The following is a 19911-nucleotide window of genomic DNA, read 5'->3' on the forward strand; positions in this document are numbered from 1 at the left end:
AAGTTTCACTTGGCAATTAGCGTTGGATTCATTGCTGCACACTTATAACAAAAGTTGCACTTGGCAATTAGCGTTGGGGTTCATTGCTGCACACTTATAACACGAGCTCATTCTAGCAATTTTATACGGGATACATTCCTACAAGCAGCAGAAACATATTCCCTATACACTCTAGTTTTATGCTGTATTATTTCTCAGTACTTCTTGGTCATATTAAATCTAAGCGGGTTCAAAATTCTATGTTAGTAGAGTGATCTCAAGCTGCAACGGATGACAAGGAGCATTAACAGATGCTTGGAAACTAACACAAAAACCAAATGAAACGCAGTGTTTATGGATACTGTTAACATTCTATAATTAACCTCTTCCACTTACCATATTAAAGAAGAAGCTTCGCTGAATGTAATGGTTTGTGAATATTGTCGTTGATATCTAGAAAAGAGAAAAAATTGTGTTTAACTGATATTATAATTAGTATTACAGAATGGGTTAGTTTTATATTTCTAAAAAGAAACCCAAAACTCTCATTATCGTATTTTGTAGAAGATGAATTGGTAAGGGGAGATCTGGATTATTCCAAAGGATAAATGATGATACAAAAGGCTCAAAAAAACCTTATGGTTACTGGTATGTCCTTTTGAACACCATTAGTGGACTGTTGATGATGTGATAACAGATGTTAAATTTTTTTTAGATAAGTCATATGTTGGGTATTCACGAGGTGTAGAGTAGTTAATTTGTGTGGGGTTTAGTCCTGTCTGTCACTAGTTCAAATTTCATGGGGAGGGGTTGAGGGTGTGAGCCAACTGTGGGGATAAAAACTGTCTCATGTGGTGTCCGGGTCTGACTGAATATTGCACAATCCCGGTAGAATTTAAAAGGACTTGAAGCCGAGCCAGACCAGAACCAGAGACTTCACGGCTCAGCTAGGCTAGAACTGGACACCTCATGACTCAGCCAGACTAGTTGGAGGCCTCATGACAAATCAAACCAATTGAGCTAACCCACTGGGTTCTTGGCAGTAAATATTTCCCTTCATTATTGGATAGAGAATATTTCTGATAACATTCAATCTCCGGACGAACATGGGGGTGTTGGCCAATTTATCCCATTGCAGATCACCTTGACAAGAATGGAACATTCAGGATACCAAAACAAGGTGGATGAGGAGGCCTCAAGCCTCAAGGTATCTAGCCATCCAACTATTTTGAGATTAGAATGTTTGGGTGGTTCAATCTTCGTATGGGTTCAACAACAAAAGATAGACTATATAGCACTGACCTTACAAATGCACGTTGTGTAGTTTGCTGGGGGATGCATAACGGTTAGGCATGTTATGTGGATTTGCAAACTTGCCAAAACATTTTGGGTCTGGATTGCCGCTCAGTACAGGGGTGTCTTTTTCTCTCCTTCACATAGGAAAAGGATTTTTTTTTGGAGATCAAATGAATGATTTGACAAATAGTAGTGGGTGAAACGTGATAAGATTGATTGGCATATTTTTCTTCTGAAAACCAAGAGAAACAATTGGTCCATTCAGCTTGAGAGAAGTTTTAGCTGTTCAATTTTCCCTCTTTTGAATTCAAAGCACTACAGGTCAGATATATCAACTTGAAGAGACTGGGTACTGTAAACTCAGTTATAAATCATTTCAGTATACATATATACCCTCCATTATTCATGAGGACGTTAATGATTTATTTGGTAAGAAAACATACTTGTTCTACATAAACGAATTTATGGTTCGGATCTTCTTGCAATGAGTAGACCAAAGAATCCAATATGTTCCTCACACAGGTAGGTTGCGCCGGCTGCAGATATGATTCACAGTCTATGGTAAATACATTTCATTCAGATGCATTACAACAAACCGATTAATGTAGAATAAGGCTTGATATTTGAATAGAGGAATTAATAAGACCTGAAGACTGTCATTGGAGCCTACGTAGTACTGATCAACGGTCTTAACCCACCCCACGCCGTCGTGAGTATGGGGGACCAAATACACATTAAGCTTGCCTTCCACAGGCCCAGCTGTTGTATTGTAGTGAATATCACACCATTAATCCTATGCTGGGATAACAATACTGAGCTTACCAGTAACAAAACCAGTGCCCTTAATGCAATAATCATTCTGCAGTGCACTAGTATATTGCAGAAGCTTGTAGTTGCTTGCAACAATGGATATGATCACAAATTTATATTGGGATTGACTGTAGCAAACTTGCAGTTGCCCTACAAGCAAAAGGAAGAGGGCATTTAACTCAAATTTAGAAGATAGGTTAATCTTTAGACGCAGAGACATCCGGCGTGAGTAAAAATTTAAGCAACCTATGTTTCCATAGATTTATTTAAAAGAAAGAAAAAATAATTTCAAAAGACAATAGCAGAAGAAGAATTTAAGGTTTGACGACAGTGAATCAAACCGGAGGGATTCCATTCATTTCCAGCAACCGCCAGAGTTTAGACGGACTCAGTAGCAAAAAAATACGGAGTTCGTGGAAGGGTCAACGCCCTTAATCATCAAAATATACAGAAGTAACCCCAGAGGGAAAATCCACACATCAACTTAGGAACTTCGTCAAACCCTACCAAACAACGACGGATTTCTGGAAAGAACAGCGCCGAGGATATATCCGTCATTCTGTCGCTGTTGGGAGAAGATAATAATACTGATAATGATAACAATTCGAGGCAGCATATATGTGCAAGGAAAGCCGAGCACCTGCTCCCCCAATTCTTATCCACGGTCGCTCCCGTCACCGCAAGCTTCTTCCTTGTCCTTCAAGGATACCGATGAAGAAAACAACAGCACCAAATCTCATTTTCTCTTTCAAAAGCGCGGTATTTATGAAGATCCCTGGCCTCCGTTAAAAGGATCACGCGGATGAATCAAACCCTGACTTCGACTATTGACTGCATAACCAGAAATTAAAAATATTAAGTAATAAATATAAAACCGCGTCAAAGACCGCTGGAAGTCGGAGGATAAAGCCCTAGCTGCGCAGAATACGAACAAATTAGCGGATGTTAGTTCCTCAACGCTGCCCCCCTCTGGCCTTTCCATGATACCAAGTGCCTGTTCCTCGTCCAAGTATTAAACAAAAATCACTCCAGTCCAGGCATTTCACCTACTCTGTCATATTGTGAGAATTAAAAGAAGGAACCCCATCGCTGCTAACTCTACACTGCCTTCTCAGTAATTTGTAACGTTTTATTCACGGATTACAGGGAGCTGTAACAAATTTGCAGATATTTATGCCTGCGAAATAAAAGAAGGAACCCCATCGCTGTTAACTCTACACTGCCTTCTCAGTGATTTGTAACGTTTTATTCACGGATTACAGGGAGCTGTAACAAATTTGCGTTTTATTCACGGATTACAGGGAGCTGTAACAAATTTGCGTTTTATTCACGGATTACAGGGAGCTGTAACAAATTTGCGGATATTTCTGCCTGCTTCATGTAGTGGGTGAAGATTCGAGACCGCCATAGCGTTGGCGTAATAGTTTTCCATTGAAGTTTTGCCGGAAGTTCTCAATCACTGAGAATAAACAGAAATTGCCTCAACATTAACAATTTGCCTGCTGTATGCCCGCCAGATGTCGACGCCAGGTGTCAACCTTAGAATGAAAGGGACGACGAAAGTCTCTTTCAAAGGGAAGGCCTATCGGCCTAATTAAGTGGTTGTTATTTAAAAGAGAATTAAAATATTTGAAAACATCAAGCAATTTTTTTTTTTTTTTTATAAATATTTTTAAAAACATGTCATTAATATTTTAATATATTTTTGACAACAAACTATATAAAGATATTTTTATGAAAATTTATGATTGTTAATTTTTCAAAAAAAATATACATTTACTAAGGTTCGAGTTTATCTTCACAACTTCCATCATACTTTTTATTTTGATTAAAATTTAAATTTAATATAAAATTGTTTTTGGTTAGTTAATATCTCTCACACATACACACACAAAAAAAAATCTTCCAAATTAATATAAATCTATTCCCTATAAAAAAATCACCAATAAATCATCTCAAATTACTTAAAATTCTTTAAAGAACAATAATAATTAACACATTTACAAATTTACAAATATTAAATTTCATTATTTTAAAAAAACTTCATAACTTTTCATCATTCCAATTAAAATTTATCTTAAAAAACATATATATATATATATATATAACTTATAAAATAAATAAAAATCCTAAACTTATAAAGTAAAGCCACTTATATTAAGTAATATAAATATCCATAAAAAATTATTATTAATAATACATATAATTAGGGACCACCAGCGGGTTATTACAGGTGGCGTGGTTTTCCTTGATAACGGTGATGAGTCAAACCGACATTCGCGGATAGCAGCCAGAGATGGCTGTCCTCACTGTTGGTTTGACACATGAGTTTGATAGGTTTTGCCACCTTCGGAAAAAAATGTTAGGATGCATGCTAGAAATCATTATTGATAATAATATAAGTTAAAATAAATAATAATTAAAAATCTTAAAACAAAATCATAATTTTTTATTTTAAATTATTAAATTTATTTTTAAAAAATATACTAATATTGTAGGTTAAAGAAAATATTGTTTAATAAATTTAAAATATAGCGAATAATAATATTTTTATTATTATTTAAAATTGAATTTTAAATTTTTTTCCATATATTATATTAAATATTAATATTGTATCATAAAAACTCAAATAATGGTATTTAAAAATATTGAATCCATGTACATTAAAAACATTATTTTTAATTAAAATATATAAAATAGTAAATGGTTTTAATTTTAAATGTATTAAAAAACATATTTAATTTATAAAAATTCAGTATAACTGTTTTATGTTTTTGTCTTTTTGAAATCATACAATATTTTTGATGAAATTATGTTTATTTTTTTTATTTCAAATACATTTTTAAATATATACATAGTTTTAAAATTCTAAACATTTTCAAACATTTAATTTATATAAATTTTAATTTTTTTTCAAGAAAAAACAAAATCTTAAATAAATCTAAAAATTATGTTCAAGAAAAACAAAAATATATATTATTTAAATTACGATATTAAAAAAAACAAAATCTTAAATAAATCTAAAAATTATGTTCAGGAAAAACAAAAATATATATTATTTAAATTACGATATTAAAAAAAAATAACTCAAGTAATTAATTTTTAACCAAATTTTAAATAAATCTCTAACAAAATGCTAAAAAACAAAAATATACATGATTTAAATTACACTATATAAAAAACAAAAAACAATAAAATGATAAAATAAAGATTTCCACAGTGATTTATATTTGAAGAAAATTTCTGGATAAAACAGTTTATAACATTAATATCTTATCCAACATTTCAAGTGGACCCTCAACTCATCATCACAAATCATAGAATATTGAATGATAAACATGATAGTCCTCATTTCGACGTTTGTCGTTTTTTCTTTTTTTGCTCAATCGTCAAGGTTTCTCAGGCCTGATCTAACTATATCAGGATATGGTTTCACTGATGTTACAGTTTCATTATCTTTGAAACATTGAATGTACATTTTAGACTTTTTATATTTCTCATATAAATAATATTATGCTTTTTCTGCCCTGAAAAAAACATGATAGTCCTATTTTACCATTCAATATTCTTCTAATAATGAGTAAAGAGTTCACTCGAAATGTGGAACAAAATATTAATCCTTATTTGATTAAAAAAAAAAAAAAATCAAAAAATTCTTCAAACAATAACCTGAAATTTGTGCATTTTATGTTATTAAAAATACCTTTCGAGGAGTGGAAGCGTTGGTCGAACCTCCGCTCTTTAGCAAAATTTCAACTTGAAAATATTATTCAATATTGTTAGCAGAAATTTTCACAAATACATAATAGCCACGCGTAATTGCTATTGCTATGTGGTTTGCAAATTTTATATTAATTTCACTTATCACCTATGATTTAATTAACCAATTGAAAAATAACACATTTGTTCCTCTATTTAAATTTTATAATGACACGTAATTGCCGTGTGGTTTGCAAATTTTATATTAATTTTACTTATCACTGATGATTTAATTAACCAATTGAAAAATAACACATTGGATTTTTATTTAAATAACTAAAAATTATAATCACCCATACTCTAACGAACGAATCCAGGTGCAACACATTGCTTATTTTCTAATTTTCATGAGCACCACTAATTCGAAATTTCACGAGCACCACTATTCCGGCCACGAACCAATCAAGATGCAATGCATTGCTTACCACTATTCTGAAATTTCATGAGCACCACTATTCTGAAATTTCATGAGCACCACTATTCCGGCCAACCAATTGAGAGGTAAGGCACTGATCTTCTATAAAATGATAGCCTCTCCCTTTATTTAATGAAAGGAAATTTCTCTTCCTCCTTAGTTCTGTGGTTTGGAAACCCCCCCTTTCATGATAGTTCTGTCTTTCGTAGAAGTAGTGGTAGAAGCTCCGCTACATTTTAGTTGCAGTCAATTTTGTATTCTTTCTGCTGTGTATATATTCACAGAAATATTGGGTATATACAGAGAATGCTGTAAGATGAGCTTGCAGATTGTGCAGGCCGTGGATCGCCCAGCTGTAGCACAAATCTCGTGCAAAGAGCAGAGGCAGAGCATTTGCAGAAGCACTCTGTACTCGTGGAATGGAGTGCATGTCGGAGAGCAAGGTCTGGGTTCAGAAATTGCACAGACCCAATAAATAGAGGAGGGCTTAAGGGCAGCTAAAAGGCACCCAGATTTTGGTATTTTTTTGGATTTGAGCTCGTCAACACAGACCATGGAGATGAAGCCCAATATTTTGATGGGGAGGTACGAATTAGGGCGCCTGCTGGGGCAAGGGACGTTCGCCAAGGTCTACTACGCCAAGAACCTGAAGACCGGCGAGAGCGTCGCCATTAAAGTCATGGATAAAGAAAAGATCCTCAAGGTCGGCATGATCGAGCAGATTAAACGGGAAATCTCGGTTATGAGACTGGTTCGGCACCCCAACATCGTTCGGCTCTACGAAGTCATGGCGAGCAAGTCCAAGATTTACTTCGTCATGGAGTATGTTAAGGGCGGCGAGCTCTTCAATCGGGTTGTCGAAAAGGGGAAACTGAAGGAAGAGGAAGCGAGGAAGTATTTTCAGCAGCTGATTAGCGCGGTGGATTTCTGCCACAGCCGGGGTGTGTATCACCGGGATCTGAAGCCGGAGAACCTGTTATTAGACGAAAATGGCGATATGAAGGTCACAGACTTCGGCCTCAGCGCGCTGCCGGAACAGTTCAGACAGGACGGCCTTCTCCACACGGCGTGCGGCACGCCGGCGTACGTCGCGCCGGAGGTCATTACCAAGAAGGGCTATGACGGAGCCAAGGCCGACATCTGGTCCTGCGGGGTCATACTGTTCGTGCTCCTGGCGGGCTACCTGCCGTTCCAGGACGCGAATCTGATGGTGATGTATAAGAAGATCTACAAGGGGGATTTCAAGTGCCCGCCCTGGTTTTCCTCTGAAGTCCGGCGTCTGGTTCTCCGGCTGCTGGACCCTAACCCTCGGACGAGGATCACCGTTGCGCAGCTCATGGAGGTTTCTTGGTTCCGCCGGGGTTTCAAGCGCCCGCAGGCCGATAACGATGTCGATGTCGGTCAGCTGGAAGATGTTGATTCGGCCTTCCCCGCCCCCAAGCCGACCTGCCTGAACGCCTTCGACATAATTTCCCTCTCGCCAGGGTTCAATCTCTCGGGCCTGTTCAAGGATGATGTGGTGAAGCAGGAGGAGTCGAGGTTCACTTCGACTCAGTCGGCGTCGAGCATAATGTCGAAGCTGGAGGAGATTGCCAGTCTTTTCCGGTTCAGCTTCAAGAAGTCGAAGGACTGTAAGGTGAAGTTGCAGGGATCGGAACAGGGGCGGAAGGGGCATTTGTCTATTGATGCCGAGATTTTCGAAGTCACGCCCTCGCTCTTCGTGGTGGAGCTTCGGAAGACCGGAGGGGATTCGCTGGAATACAGTAAGTTCTACAGTCAGGATCTAAAGCCCGGCCTCAAAGACATCGTCTGGACATGGGACGGCAACAGTTAATAAATATATATTCACTGTGTATACTGCATGGTGATTGTTCAGTGTAAAAGTATTTTTGATTTAAATGATTGGTTGAATATGCAACCTGCTCTATATTGATTGTAATTATAATCGTGGCAGAATTGATAGGATTGAGATGGAGCTACTTCTGTCCTTTCGCTGTCAATATTTTTCTGGCAGGATTAGTAGGATTTAGATGGCGGTTGATCTGGTAAATCTTCTTCAAATACCCTAAGAAGAAAGATCCCAATTCTAGCTATAACTACAATTCTTGTATTAGGCTGGCCACTTGATCCAATAAAATTGAGTTTCTGTAAATTTGTGATATTTTGGGAATTCTTTATATAATCCGTTGAAATATGGATCTGTACAGAGTCGGTCGCACACTAATTTTGGTAAATATCAAGCATTTTATAAGCAGAGTAGTTTAAGTTTCAAGATTTTGGATTCTTTCTGGTTACTGACGATGCTGAATATATTTTTATTATAAAAAAATATTGAAAATCCCTTTTTTATGAAAATTTCAACCCAACCAGAAATTTGCCCTCTACCTAAATTGTGAATCTTGTGAATCTGGTCTATTAAATTGGATAAAAAATTGCGGAGACAAAATGAAAAGATATGCAGTCCGTTCATTTTTTTTTTTTTTCCGAAGGTGGTAAAACCTATCAACTCAGGTGTCAAACCAACAGTGAGGACAGCCATCTCTGGCTGCTATCCGCGAACGCTGGGTTTGACTCATCACTGTTAAATAGGAAAACCACGCCACCTGGCATAACCCTGCTGGTGGTCCGTAATCGGGAGCAGGCTCTCACTCCTGCCAGATGCCTCTGGGTCTTGGGCCGTTAACCTGTTTCCTTACGTCCGAGGAAGACGAGCTCTTAGCCAAGCAGAAGCAGTTTTACGGCATACTCCAGGCCGAACAGTCCGTTCATTTTATTATTACGAAAGGATGAAATTATTTTTATTTTATGATTTAAAAAAAATAAAATATCTTTATTATTTTTTCAATATGTAAATAGGTTATTCTATTATTGTTATGGGTTGGATTTATGTTTATATATTGTATATTTTCTTAATTAGTATTATTGAAATTGATTTATTTTTCAAAATATTGTTATTTTTCAAAGAAATTAAATGGAAAAAATATCTAGTCAAAGTTTTTGTTTTCAATATATATTAAGATATAGGATATTGTAAATATGTTATTTTGTTTGTTAGTGTGGAGTATACTTTAAAACTATTTTTGTTTGATTAAGAGTTCTTCTTTCTGGGAAGAGTGAAAATCTGCGTTCTTAAAGACCATTGGTTCTCTTTCTCATTCATATTCTTTCTGTTTTGTCCTGATGATGGACCCCCTTTGGGGTTTGAAACGTTGGCAGAATAAACAAGAAACTGTGGATAATCCGGGTCATGAAGCTACAAGAAACCTCCACAGAAGCTTAAAATCTAACATAAATTATCAAGTGGCTTGATTGTCCTTGAAAAACGATGATGAGTCAACTTATATTCACTAATAGGAGCCAATGATGGTTGTAAGTATTACTAATAGGAGCCAATGATGGCTGTCTCAAGTATTAATTTAAGTGGCTTGATTGTCCTTGAAAAATGATGAGTGAACTTATATTCACTAATAGGAGCCAATGATGGCTGTCTCAAGTATTAATTTAGCCATTGCATAATGATAGTTTTTCCTATTATCTAAAAAAAGGTTATTTTGTTCTTGTGATTTGTTGGGTTTATATTAATAGGTTGAATTTCTTCTTTGTTAATATTATTTAAATTGATTTATCAAACAAAATATTATCATTTGTTTTGAAAAATGATCTAATTTGTAGTTATTATTATTATTATTTTATCACATTGATAGGTGTATATTTAAAAATATTGCTTCTATAACTTTAATTTAATTTAGGTGGATGGTACCAAGATAATTTCCAAGGAATATCTATTGGATATTCTTAATAATAATCAAGATAGAGGATTGATATTTATCTTATATGTAGTGTTGACTTTTTTGCTTTTCAATTTAATTCAAAGAATAGTCATGTACACAAGTTTCCATTTTTTATTTATTATATATATAGGTCATAGCCAAGCCACACAACAAATTAGTGAATAAGGCTCTTTTGTTTGTGGGACCAAATGGATAGGGATTCAATTATTATAGGGATATTGTAAATATGTTTTTTGTTCACGGGCTTTATTTATTATATATATATATATATATATATATATAGGTCATAGCCAAGCCACACAACAAATTAGTGAATAAGACTCTTTTGTTTGTGGGACCACATGGATAGGGATTCAATTATTATAGGGATATTGTAAATATGTTTTTTGTTCACGGGCTTGAAAGATGCTTTAAATTATTTTTGCTTGGCTAAAAGCCTTGCTTGGTTTTCCTTAAATTAAGGTGATGAATCAACTTGCATTGGATGATAGGAGCCAATAGGAGCCAATGATGGTTGTCCTCAGTGTTGGTTTGACAACTTAGTTATGATAGGTTTTTCTACTTTCTAAAAAAGGTTATTTTGTTAGTTGGATTTATATTTATATGTTGAATTCCTTGGCTGTTAATATTATTTAAATTGATTTATCAATCAAAATATTGTTATTTGTCTAAAAAGATTTATTATTATTATTATCATCATCACATTGATAGGTATATATTTAGATATACAACTTAGACAATTTTAATTTAATTTATGTGGATGGTAAAGATATAACCTACACTGAATATCTATTGAATATTCTTAATAATAATCAAGATAGAGGGTTGAGATTTATTTCATATGTAGTTATGATTTTTTTGCTTTTCAATTTAATTAAAAAATGTCATGTCCACAAGTTTCCATTTATCTTGTATTTATTGCATTAAAATCTCTCTCTATATATATAGGTTATAACGAAGCCACACCAAATTGGTGTATGAGACTCCTTTGTTTGTGGGACCCACATGGGTATAAAGATTTAATTATTAAAGTTTATTGAGGTGTATATACTTTACTCTTGTTATTATCCTAACGCTAACCCCAAGTCAAACCTGTAAACGTGAGACCCACATGGTAAATTGCGATTTTACAATCATTATCTTCTATTAATGCAATGTACATTCTTATCATATCAATATTTTTTATAAATTAATAATTATATTAAAACAAATTAATTAAAGATTTTAATTCAAATTATTTATATATATATATATATATATATATATATATATAAAAGTAATTGAATATTTTAATTCAAATTATATATATTTATATTTTATATTTATATAAAAAAAATTAAATATTTGAATTCAAATTTTATATTTATATATATGGGAGTTTATAATTATATTAAAAAAAATTTAATTGAATATTATATATATATATATATATATATATATTTTTTTTTTTTTTTGGGTTAAAATTTATATATATATCTATATATATATATATTATTTTTTGGTTAAAATTTAAATTTAAATTTTAATAAAATAAAACATAGATATTTTTATAAACTAAATAATAAATCAATATTATTATTATTTTTTTCAAATATAAATTCAAATTTTAAAAATAAAATATATGTATATTTATAAACTATAATTATATTAAAAGAATTTTTTATTGAATATTTTAGTTCAAATTTTAAGAAATAAAATATATAATTCTTGACTTGGAGAGACAACATTGTTTGGACAATTGATGGAATTCTAAACCTAAACTATATTTAAACTAAGTGACATGACTAGCTATTATGTAGCGAGTTTGTTTTATTATGTTTTTCTTGTTACATGTTTTATTTAAAATGATTTATGCATAACTCATATGTTAATTATTTTTATAATAATAATAATTATTCATAATTTAGTTAATTTTTATGATTTTTTTTTTCTTTTATAATTTTGTAATGAATTATAAAGTGTGTGTCTGTGATGTCCCCAGAAAATTGTAATTATTTTATTTAGTGCAGTAAAACAAAAAAAGATATTATTGTTATTATATTTGAGTTTATGTATTTAAAATTGATAATTATGAATGAAACAAGTATGGAGTGTTAACAAATCTTGTAACTCTTTCATATCAAGAAGTTGTGATAGGTAGTTACCTAACCCTAACTACTTCCTTGATTATGAATTCTCCAAGAAAGAATCAAGAGGGTAATTTTTGAAGTACGTGAGAGGATCAAGAGGAGAAAGGGGAGAATGTTGGCAGTGCTGGAAGGTCAGACAGATGGAAGCTAAGTTTGGTGATGACCAGATAGCTGTGGATGATGTGGCTGTAAGTCTTGCAAGAAGACCTGTCACGACCATTTCCACATTTCCAAATATCCATAATTCTTTTTTTTAAAAAAGGTATATATCAACCTTCCTAAACATAATGATGTAAATCTATAACCTGACAAATGCATTTTACCTTTTCCTTTCAATCCTCAAACGTGTACATAAGCATAAGAATCTTATCCTATGCACAAATGTTTTGCGGCATGCATACTAGCCTAAGGTCTATGTCTTTATATTTATACTTAGCACAAAGTTAACATGACATATGTATTGGATCCACTCTACCACAAGACATTCTATTCGAGATATTTATCAAGCAGCGGTGTTAATGGTGTGGTCTTGATGTCCCGCCGCAGTACCGGTGACAGATCATCCTTACCATAAAGGCAGCAGTTCCTCCCGGCCAGGTGGCGTGACCTGGTTTCACCAGCCACGTGATGCTTTGGTATTGCAGACTTTGGTCTTACCGCCACAGACTCCCGCCTTACTTCGACGGTACAGATCTTGTTTGGTGATCGAATGGTTAGAATTTGTCCTGGTTTTGCTATGACTATTAAGTGGATTCATATCGCCATTTTGCTCATTTGGTGCCGCGGTCTTTGCGGACCTGGTTCAATGTTTCTCCTCAGCTCGATTCCGAATACCCTTGTGTCTCCAGCCTGCAACACTCCAAGGTTTCTTTCCGCCCAGAACCAAATCCTCACAGGTAACTTGGTTGACAGTCTTTGGTTACGATTTGATGCATTGTTATCATGAAAAATGCCTTACAGGTTCTTATGTTTTTCCCTGTCGAATTTGTGCAGCTGCAATCTGCTATACTGCAACAAGTCCACGGCGTTTTCTTCAGCAGAACCTCCCTCCGGCACTACACCGGTATGACTCAGAATTTGGGGTTTGGTTTTGATTATTAGCGGTTTAAGTTTCGGTCTTGAGCCACCATCTGTGACTTGGTGCAGACCTTATTTTCCAGCACGGTTATCTCACACCTGCTGTCGGGTATTCCTTGAGGGAAACCCTCACAGCTGCCTTCGCTGCATTCGACGGTGATTCCTCTGTTGAGAGACTTAAGTTTATAGAACAGTCTCCGAGTTCTGTTATGTATATTCATACTTTACTGTTTGGTTTCAGACCGTCCTGTAGATTTGGTGTCGTTACATAATTTTGGGTCTTTGGTTCTTAAGCACAGAACTTGTAATATTATTTTGGGGCTTGACCCCCTTCCTCAAATGTATGGTTATATTTATGCTTAGCAGTTCTCCGTTGGTACTGCTCGTATTTGCAGCTGCATATAAACCCTAAGCCCTCGGGCATTTTACTGTGGTTTAATGGAATGTTTCTTTTTGATTGCCGCTATTCAATTAGAGATATGGGTTTGTATTTTCGCTATTAACTGTTTGTTCACATGCGGCCTACGCCTCTGTGTTATTTGGGTTATATTGCCCATTCTTGGTTCACAATCTCGGTGGTTCTAAGATTTTTAATACCAATCACTTGATACGCCTCGGCGTCTGTTCAACGTCTGGATGCTTAGACTTTTCCCTATGGAACAGGGCGGCCCTTTGTGTAAAGTTTATTATCTCTGCCATCAGATTCTTTACAGTCTTTTTGTTTTAATATAAGGGTTTATATTTATGTTTGCATGCACAGCCTCTCGGCCTTAATAAGTTTAATAACCAACTTCGCATGCTTACACAGGTTTTCCATTACAGTTAATATCTTTTCTTGATAGGCATATACTCCAGCTCTTGGACTGATATACATATCTTTTGTCGATTACATGCATTGTAACGTCTATGTTCTACCACTGTTCCATCTGTTATTAACTATTCCATTTTCTTCGTTATGGATTTGCTTCCAACCATAGTCGGAATTGTTTCTTAACTCAGAGTTCCACGTTTTTAGCTAAAGATCCCTCACAGATCTAGACTCAAGTACCAGTCTTATGGTTTGCTTTGTAATGATTTAATTTCAATGCCTACTCGTTGGAATGTAAAAACTCTGTTAATAGAGCTAGGACGAGACTGTTACCTGCAACCAGTTCTCAGATTCAGGCTACCTTAATCATATGCAGACTTATTTAAAGGCGCTGTACCATTTCACTTGATCTGGGTACTATTCCCGACTCTGTCCATTAAATGACAGTTTCTTCCTCAAGTTTGCACAGATACATTACACTAACAGTATCTAGGACAACAGTCTTTCCTACTTACATTACTATAACTTTAAATGCATATTCATTTTCTATCAGGGACTACCAGTTTGGAATCGTACCTGATTTCCAATGTCAGGAATGGTTTTTCAAACGAAAGGTCACCTGAACTTTAATTCTGCTCTCCTCCCAGCCATGAGATCCATCCTTCAGACGGTGTTCTCCCCCCGAGCAATCCTGCAGGCCTCCAGCCCTCAACAGGAACAGTGCACTCACGTGCCAGGTTATCTGGTCCTAACCAGACTTAACCCTCTTTTCTTCTGCACTTTTCCTCTTCTTGGAAAAAGATTGCCGATTCTCTCTGTCTGTCCTCCCCACCATTCTCCATCCACCTTCTTTCTTCCCAGTTAGGGTACTCACTGATCCATTTAACCAATGCCAAGAATTAGTTGTAACTGATATGTAATTTAAAATTACTTTTACGCAGGTTTGATTAACTGATTGGTAATTTAAAATTACCTTACGTGGGGTTAATCACAATAGGTATATTACATACTCCCCCCCTTAACAGGAACACCGTCCTCGGTGTTCATCTTTCGTTGGAACTTGATATTTTACTCGTGGTATTACCATCTAATCCACACAAATTGTGATCCTTTCTCTTTGAAATCAACGATTTCATTCCAAGGAAAGACGACAACAAAATAGTAATGATATAGTCTTAAGAAATATCATTAGTTATAAGCATCAATAGTCATAATCATTCGTAATTGCAAAAATATGCAACTTCCACTCGCCACCACCTGGCCCTTGTTTATTCATAATAAACAATTCTCTGTGTCAACTTACCATAACTTACCATCTTATGCTTGAAAATCATGAATACTTTCATGTAAGCCTGTTAATAGAGGTTGGACAATTCTTCAACCTTCCATGGTAAGTAGTTCCTGCAATGTATGACTAACAAATTCAACCACATTAGTCACTATATTTTGAGTCAAATGAGACACTGTGACTAGCAATCAATTGTGCAATGTTAGATGCTTTCTAAATCACAGTACTTTTACAAGTACTTAAAGAGCACTAATGCTAATCATCAAATGATAAATCACTGCTCACGTGCACACTGAACGAATTCTTACTAAAGACATCCGTAAAGTACTTCAAGAAGTACCAGAAGAGCACCTAGCTCTCTAATCATCAAACAGTCAATCATTTCATCAAGCAAGAACTGTCTTAGCTCCCACTAAGATGTTCACAACATTATTAACACAATAAAGGAATTAAAATTTCCATTTATTCTTTATCGAGCACTAGGCTCATCTCTTATTAAATGTGCATAACATATTTTACACAACTATATGTAAAATTCATTTTTAACATAACATATAGCTGATTAGTTAATTCCTTTAGCCATGAGTTCACACTGGACTAAGGAATTCCCAACCCATGGGAACTGGTTCTCACAACCAAATCGAGTCATTTTCACATCCAGATAGTTTCTTTGATAGAGACCTTACCAGGTCTAACATAGAATCCCACTGGCCAACCAGCTCAAGAATTCTAGGGAGAGGAGATCTGGGCAGACAAGTACCATCAACCCTTCCGGCAGGTAGCTGCCATCAACTCAACTCTCTGGCAGACAAGTACCGTCAACCCCTCCGGGCAGGTATTGCCATCAACCCAAGCACTTGCAGGTCCTACTCGACCGCAATTGCACTGGTCTTGCCAGTAAACGCCATCTGATCCTAACCAGACATAGCGTACACAGGAAAATTCTTTTCCTCTTATGCCATCTGATCCTAACCAGACATAGCATGAATATTTTTTCTTTTAATACTCTTTCTCAAAGTAATATGCATAATGAACCATATGAACATTATCATTAGCACAACAGACATGCATGTATACCATGCATTTACACTTAACCCCAACATGGGTCCACAACATCAAGATTGATGGGAAACATATCCATCATACATGTTGTATGCATGCAAATTTTCCAAATAACATAATTCATGCATATCATATAACATCATTCTTTCTCATTTATAATTGCATTTCACATTGCAGCAATTTATGTGATGAGTTTTCTTGTTGCCATTAAGCTACCACTACTTAATCCCATCAGCAACGTTAGTTATAAATATGCATCAGTTAACACGTATTTCATTTCCAAGAGTGTTCATGCATACAATCTTAGCTTGTATAAAAGTATATGCAAATACTCATTAATGTATAAATGTCAACAACAGTTGAGTTAATACCCTCAACATTCCCAATTTTGCCATAGTCTGTTGTTCCAATTCAAAACATCATTAACGGAGTATTATCTTACGTTTACTATGGCTAGCTTTAGTCATGCATCGTTAGTGTAATTAAACATAATTTCTCTAACATACAAGAACATAACTCTTATGTCCCAATGACTAATCTTTGTGCATACTATTGCTTATCATATAAGTCCTTCTTTAATGTATGCAACACTTATTCCCTTCACTAGAAGACCACCATCATTTCATACGACCAACCATATACCTCTTTCTTAAAGGGAGTCATTTTAATCCTCATTTCTCTATCTTCCGATGTGAGGATTTCTCAAGATTCCCTTTCAAGAAATTATTAAAGATATCTATCTTTCGGCATAAAAATCAAGATACAAAACAAGGTTTACTTATCCTTTGTGCATCAAAATCAAGCAATCCACACAGCTCATCCAACACGACAATCTCTCCAAGAGATTATTATTTCAAGGAAGCTAACATGACCACTTTCTCTAAGTACACACAGACTCATAATTCCAAAGTCAAAATAGCTACCAATATGCAACATGTGTTCTCCTAACACAATTATTTTACTTTAATGTACATAGTTCCTTTCACGGAACAAGTAAGACTTTTTTGGTTCTTGTATGAACACTATTCTAATGTGTCTTTAAAAGAAAGAACCTCTATTTCCATTTTCAAGAATTCTCATAAAATCCTTTATCTTCATACATGAAGTATGCACACTCGTGTAGGGTAAAACTATATTTATGTATATATATAATATACTCTTTCTTCAAAAAAAGTTAGAAATGAATATCTATGTGCCTAGAAGCACATCTGTAGCTAACTTTTTCATGCATTTAATGCATAATCATTTCACTAGAGCTTAGAACTAACTAGAATCATAATGCAACTAACTTATATATATATATATATATATATATATATATACATATATTTTCCAAGAAACTTTTATCAATAAAGATACATATTTTAATTCAAGAAAACTTGACCACCTTCCATGCTATGTCCTCAGGACATTTATATGCCTCATCCTCTTCTCTCAATAAGATACTTTGGCTACATTTAGCGAGGATTTTATTCCAAGCCAAACAACGAGAGACAAACATTTCTCTCACAAGACTCACATGTAGTCCGACTAGGAGGAACTACCTATTCTTTTTACTAAGAAGCATGTAAAATAACCAATTCTGTTACTGCAAGTATTATCGTAAGAAAACATATAAACAGTCAATCTTTAACTGCATGCCTTATCCCATTTCTTTACCAAGAAAATCTATAAAGAACCATTCTTTTATTGCACGCATTCAAATACTTTCTCTACTAAGAAATCATATAAAACATTCATATGTGTTCTTCAAGAAAGTGAACAAGACACTTATCTTATCCTCGGATCAACATGCATAACTAACAAGTTAAACCACCTTTACCGAAAGCAATGGCTCTACTTTATGCAATTAGAAGCATAATCTCCTAAGTGTCACACACGCACCAGAGTTACCACTTGATGCTAGACGCAACAACTATCATAACAGCACTATGTGACCATCTCAGAATAATGAGTTCAAGGAGACATTATGAAAATCATTAACATTAATACTCTATAGTTATCATTTTCCAACTCCTTAAGCATGGTCAAAGGAATACTCATATGCACATCGAGCGCTTATCTAGTCATCCCAAGACTTAGAGTCTTCCGCGAGATTCTAACACTCAAAGCTTGCTTTATCTGGTCATCACCAGACTTAGCGATTTCTTTTTCCCATCTCCGTCTGTCCCTACAGCACGGTCTTCTTCCTTCTCCTTGCTTCCTTTTCCTTTGGAAGCATCTATGGTTGGGGAAGGTAATTAGAGTTTACTGACAACTGTATTAACACAGGTAGTCTATTTATGAATAATTATCACATGTAATTATACCATGAATGGGTCCTAGAAATGTTACCCACTGAATATGCCTTTACCCTTAACTTCACACTGGAATGCAACATGCACAAGGAATCCATCATTCCCATAGTAGAGATAAATTCAACCATCATTTAATCGAGGCTCCAATGGTTTTTGTCTCCCAACAAGTAATGATTAACATCAGCACATACCATGCTAATGGATTTCAGTCAATTAGAGGGTAATCATCATTAAAACTATTAGGACATAAGCATATACTATTCATCATGCATTCTCATGGTGAATAAAATTAAGGCTCTTCTCCTAAACAACTAGAGCTATAGCACAGAGACTCTTTTCATAAACAACTAGAGCTATAGCACAGAGAGAGTAAGAATCTTCACACACACATTCCATGCATGTGACATCAATCAACTTTACTTGTTTACGAATTGTAGCAATCTTAGTCCAATTCAATTAATGTATATAAGTTCTATGGGTTAGTCATACAATACTAACCAATCTCAACTACCAATCGTCTTCATGCATCCATGACAAGACTGAATCAAAAGTTAGTTATGAAAATCAAGTCTCGCTGCTTGACTCATTGCATGTTTTCAATATCTAAAGGGGTTCTTCTAATGTTCTTTTTAAAACAATTTTTCATCCTATTCAAGGATGTTCCCCCTAATTTTATATTCATGCATTGGCTCATTAAGTTTCGTTCATTGTAATTTCAATCTAGTTCAATATATGCATTGCTGTTATTGCCATATGTGCAAATCAAAAGTTGGTAGTTGGTTGTCACTTCCTCAATGAGTGTTCAATATAGTTCTTAAGTGTAATGAGTGTTCAAATCTTTGTTTGTAAGTGCGACAAAAGTTTCATTGTCTTTTATCCTCATCAGGAATCCAAAAGTTTCATTGTCTTTTATCCTCATCAGGAATCCAACGTTATGAATGTAGTTATGCAACAACTTATTACCTACTTCTCAAGGAAGTTATAAACATGAATCACACCCGTCATGCCAAAAGTAGTGTACGTCAGCGTACCTCAATATCCTTTCCACTTACCAATTCCCAAAGGCGCCAGTATTGCAACCTGGCTCTGATACCAATTTGTCACGACCATTTCCACATTTCCAAATATCCATAATTCTTTTTTTAAAAAAAGGTATATATCAACCTTCCTAAACATAATGATGTAAATCTATAACCTGAC

General features: G+C 34.8%; 2 protein-coding genes and 1 long non-coding RNA gene across 3 annotated transcripts; 2 read left to right on the forward strand and 1 right to left on the reverse strand.

Moving 5' to 3' along the window:
• Window positions 1–2797: 2797 nt before the first annotated feature.
• Window positions 2798–3123, reverse strand: LOC149243179 (uncharacterized). Its single transcript, XR_016246691.1, has 2 exons — window positions 3018–3123; window positions 2798–2916 (listed from the first exon to the last, which is right to left on the reverse strand). It is a non-coding gene; the product is annotated as an uncharacterized LOC149243179 (long non-coding RNA).
• A 3201-nt stretch (window positions 3124–6324) lies between these two features.
• On the forward strand, window positions 6325–8411 carry LOC149243180 (CBL-interacting protein kinase 18-like). The gene has a single exon (XM_089374447.1). It carries the CDS (start codon window positions 6813–6815, stop codon window positions 8091–8093), a length of 1281 nt encoding a protein of 426 aa, XP_089230573.1. The 5' UTR covers window positions 6325–6812; the 3' UTR covers window positions 8094–8411.
• Window positions 8412–12616: 4205 nt separating this feature from the next.
• Window positions 12617–13828, forward strand: LOC149243181 (uncharacterized). The gene is made up of 3 exons (XM_089367768.1): window positions 12617–13075; window positions 13173–13242; window positions 13326–13828. The coding sequence occupies exons 1-3, from the start codon at window positions 12889–12891 to the stop codon at window positions 13414–13416; spliced, it is 348 nt and encodes a 115-aa protein (XP_089223894.1). The 5' UTR covers window positions 12617–12888; the 3' UTR covers window positions 13417–13828.
• The last annotated feature ends 6083 nt before the right edge of the window (window positions 13829–19911 follow it).

This window comes from Pinus tabuliformis, chromosome 8, assembly GCF_031772625.1.
Source record: "Pinus tabuliformis cultivar Carrire ecotype Pingquan chromosome 8, CPIR1, whole genome shotgun sequence".
NCBI lineage: Eukaryota > Viridiplantae > Streptophyta > Pinopsida > Pinales > Pinaceae > Pinus > Pinus tabuliformis.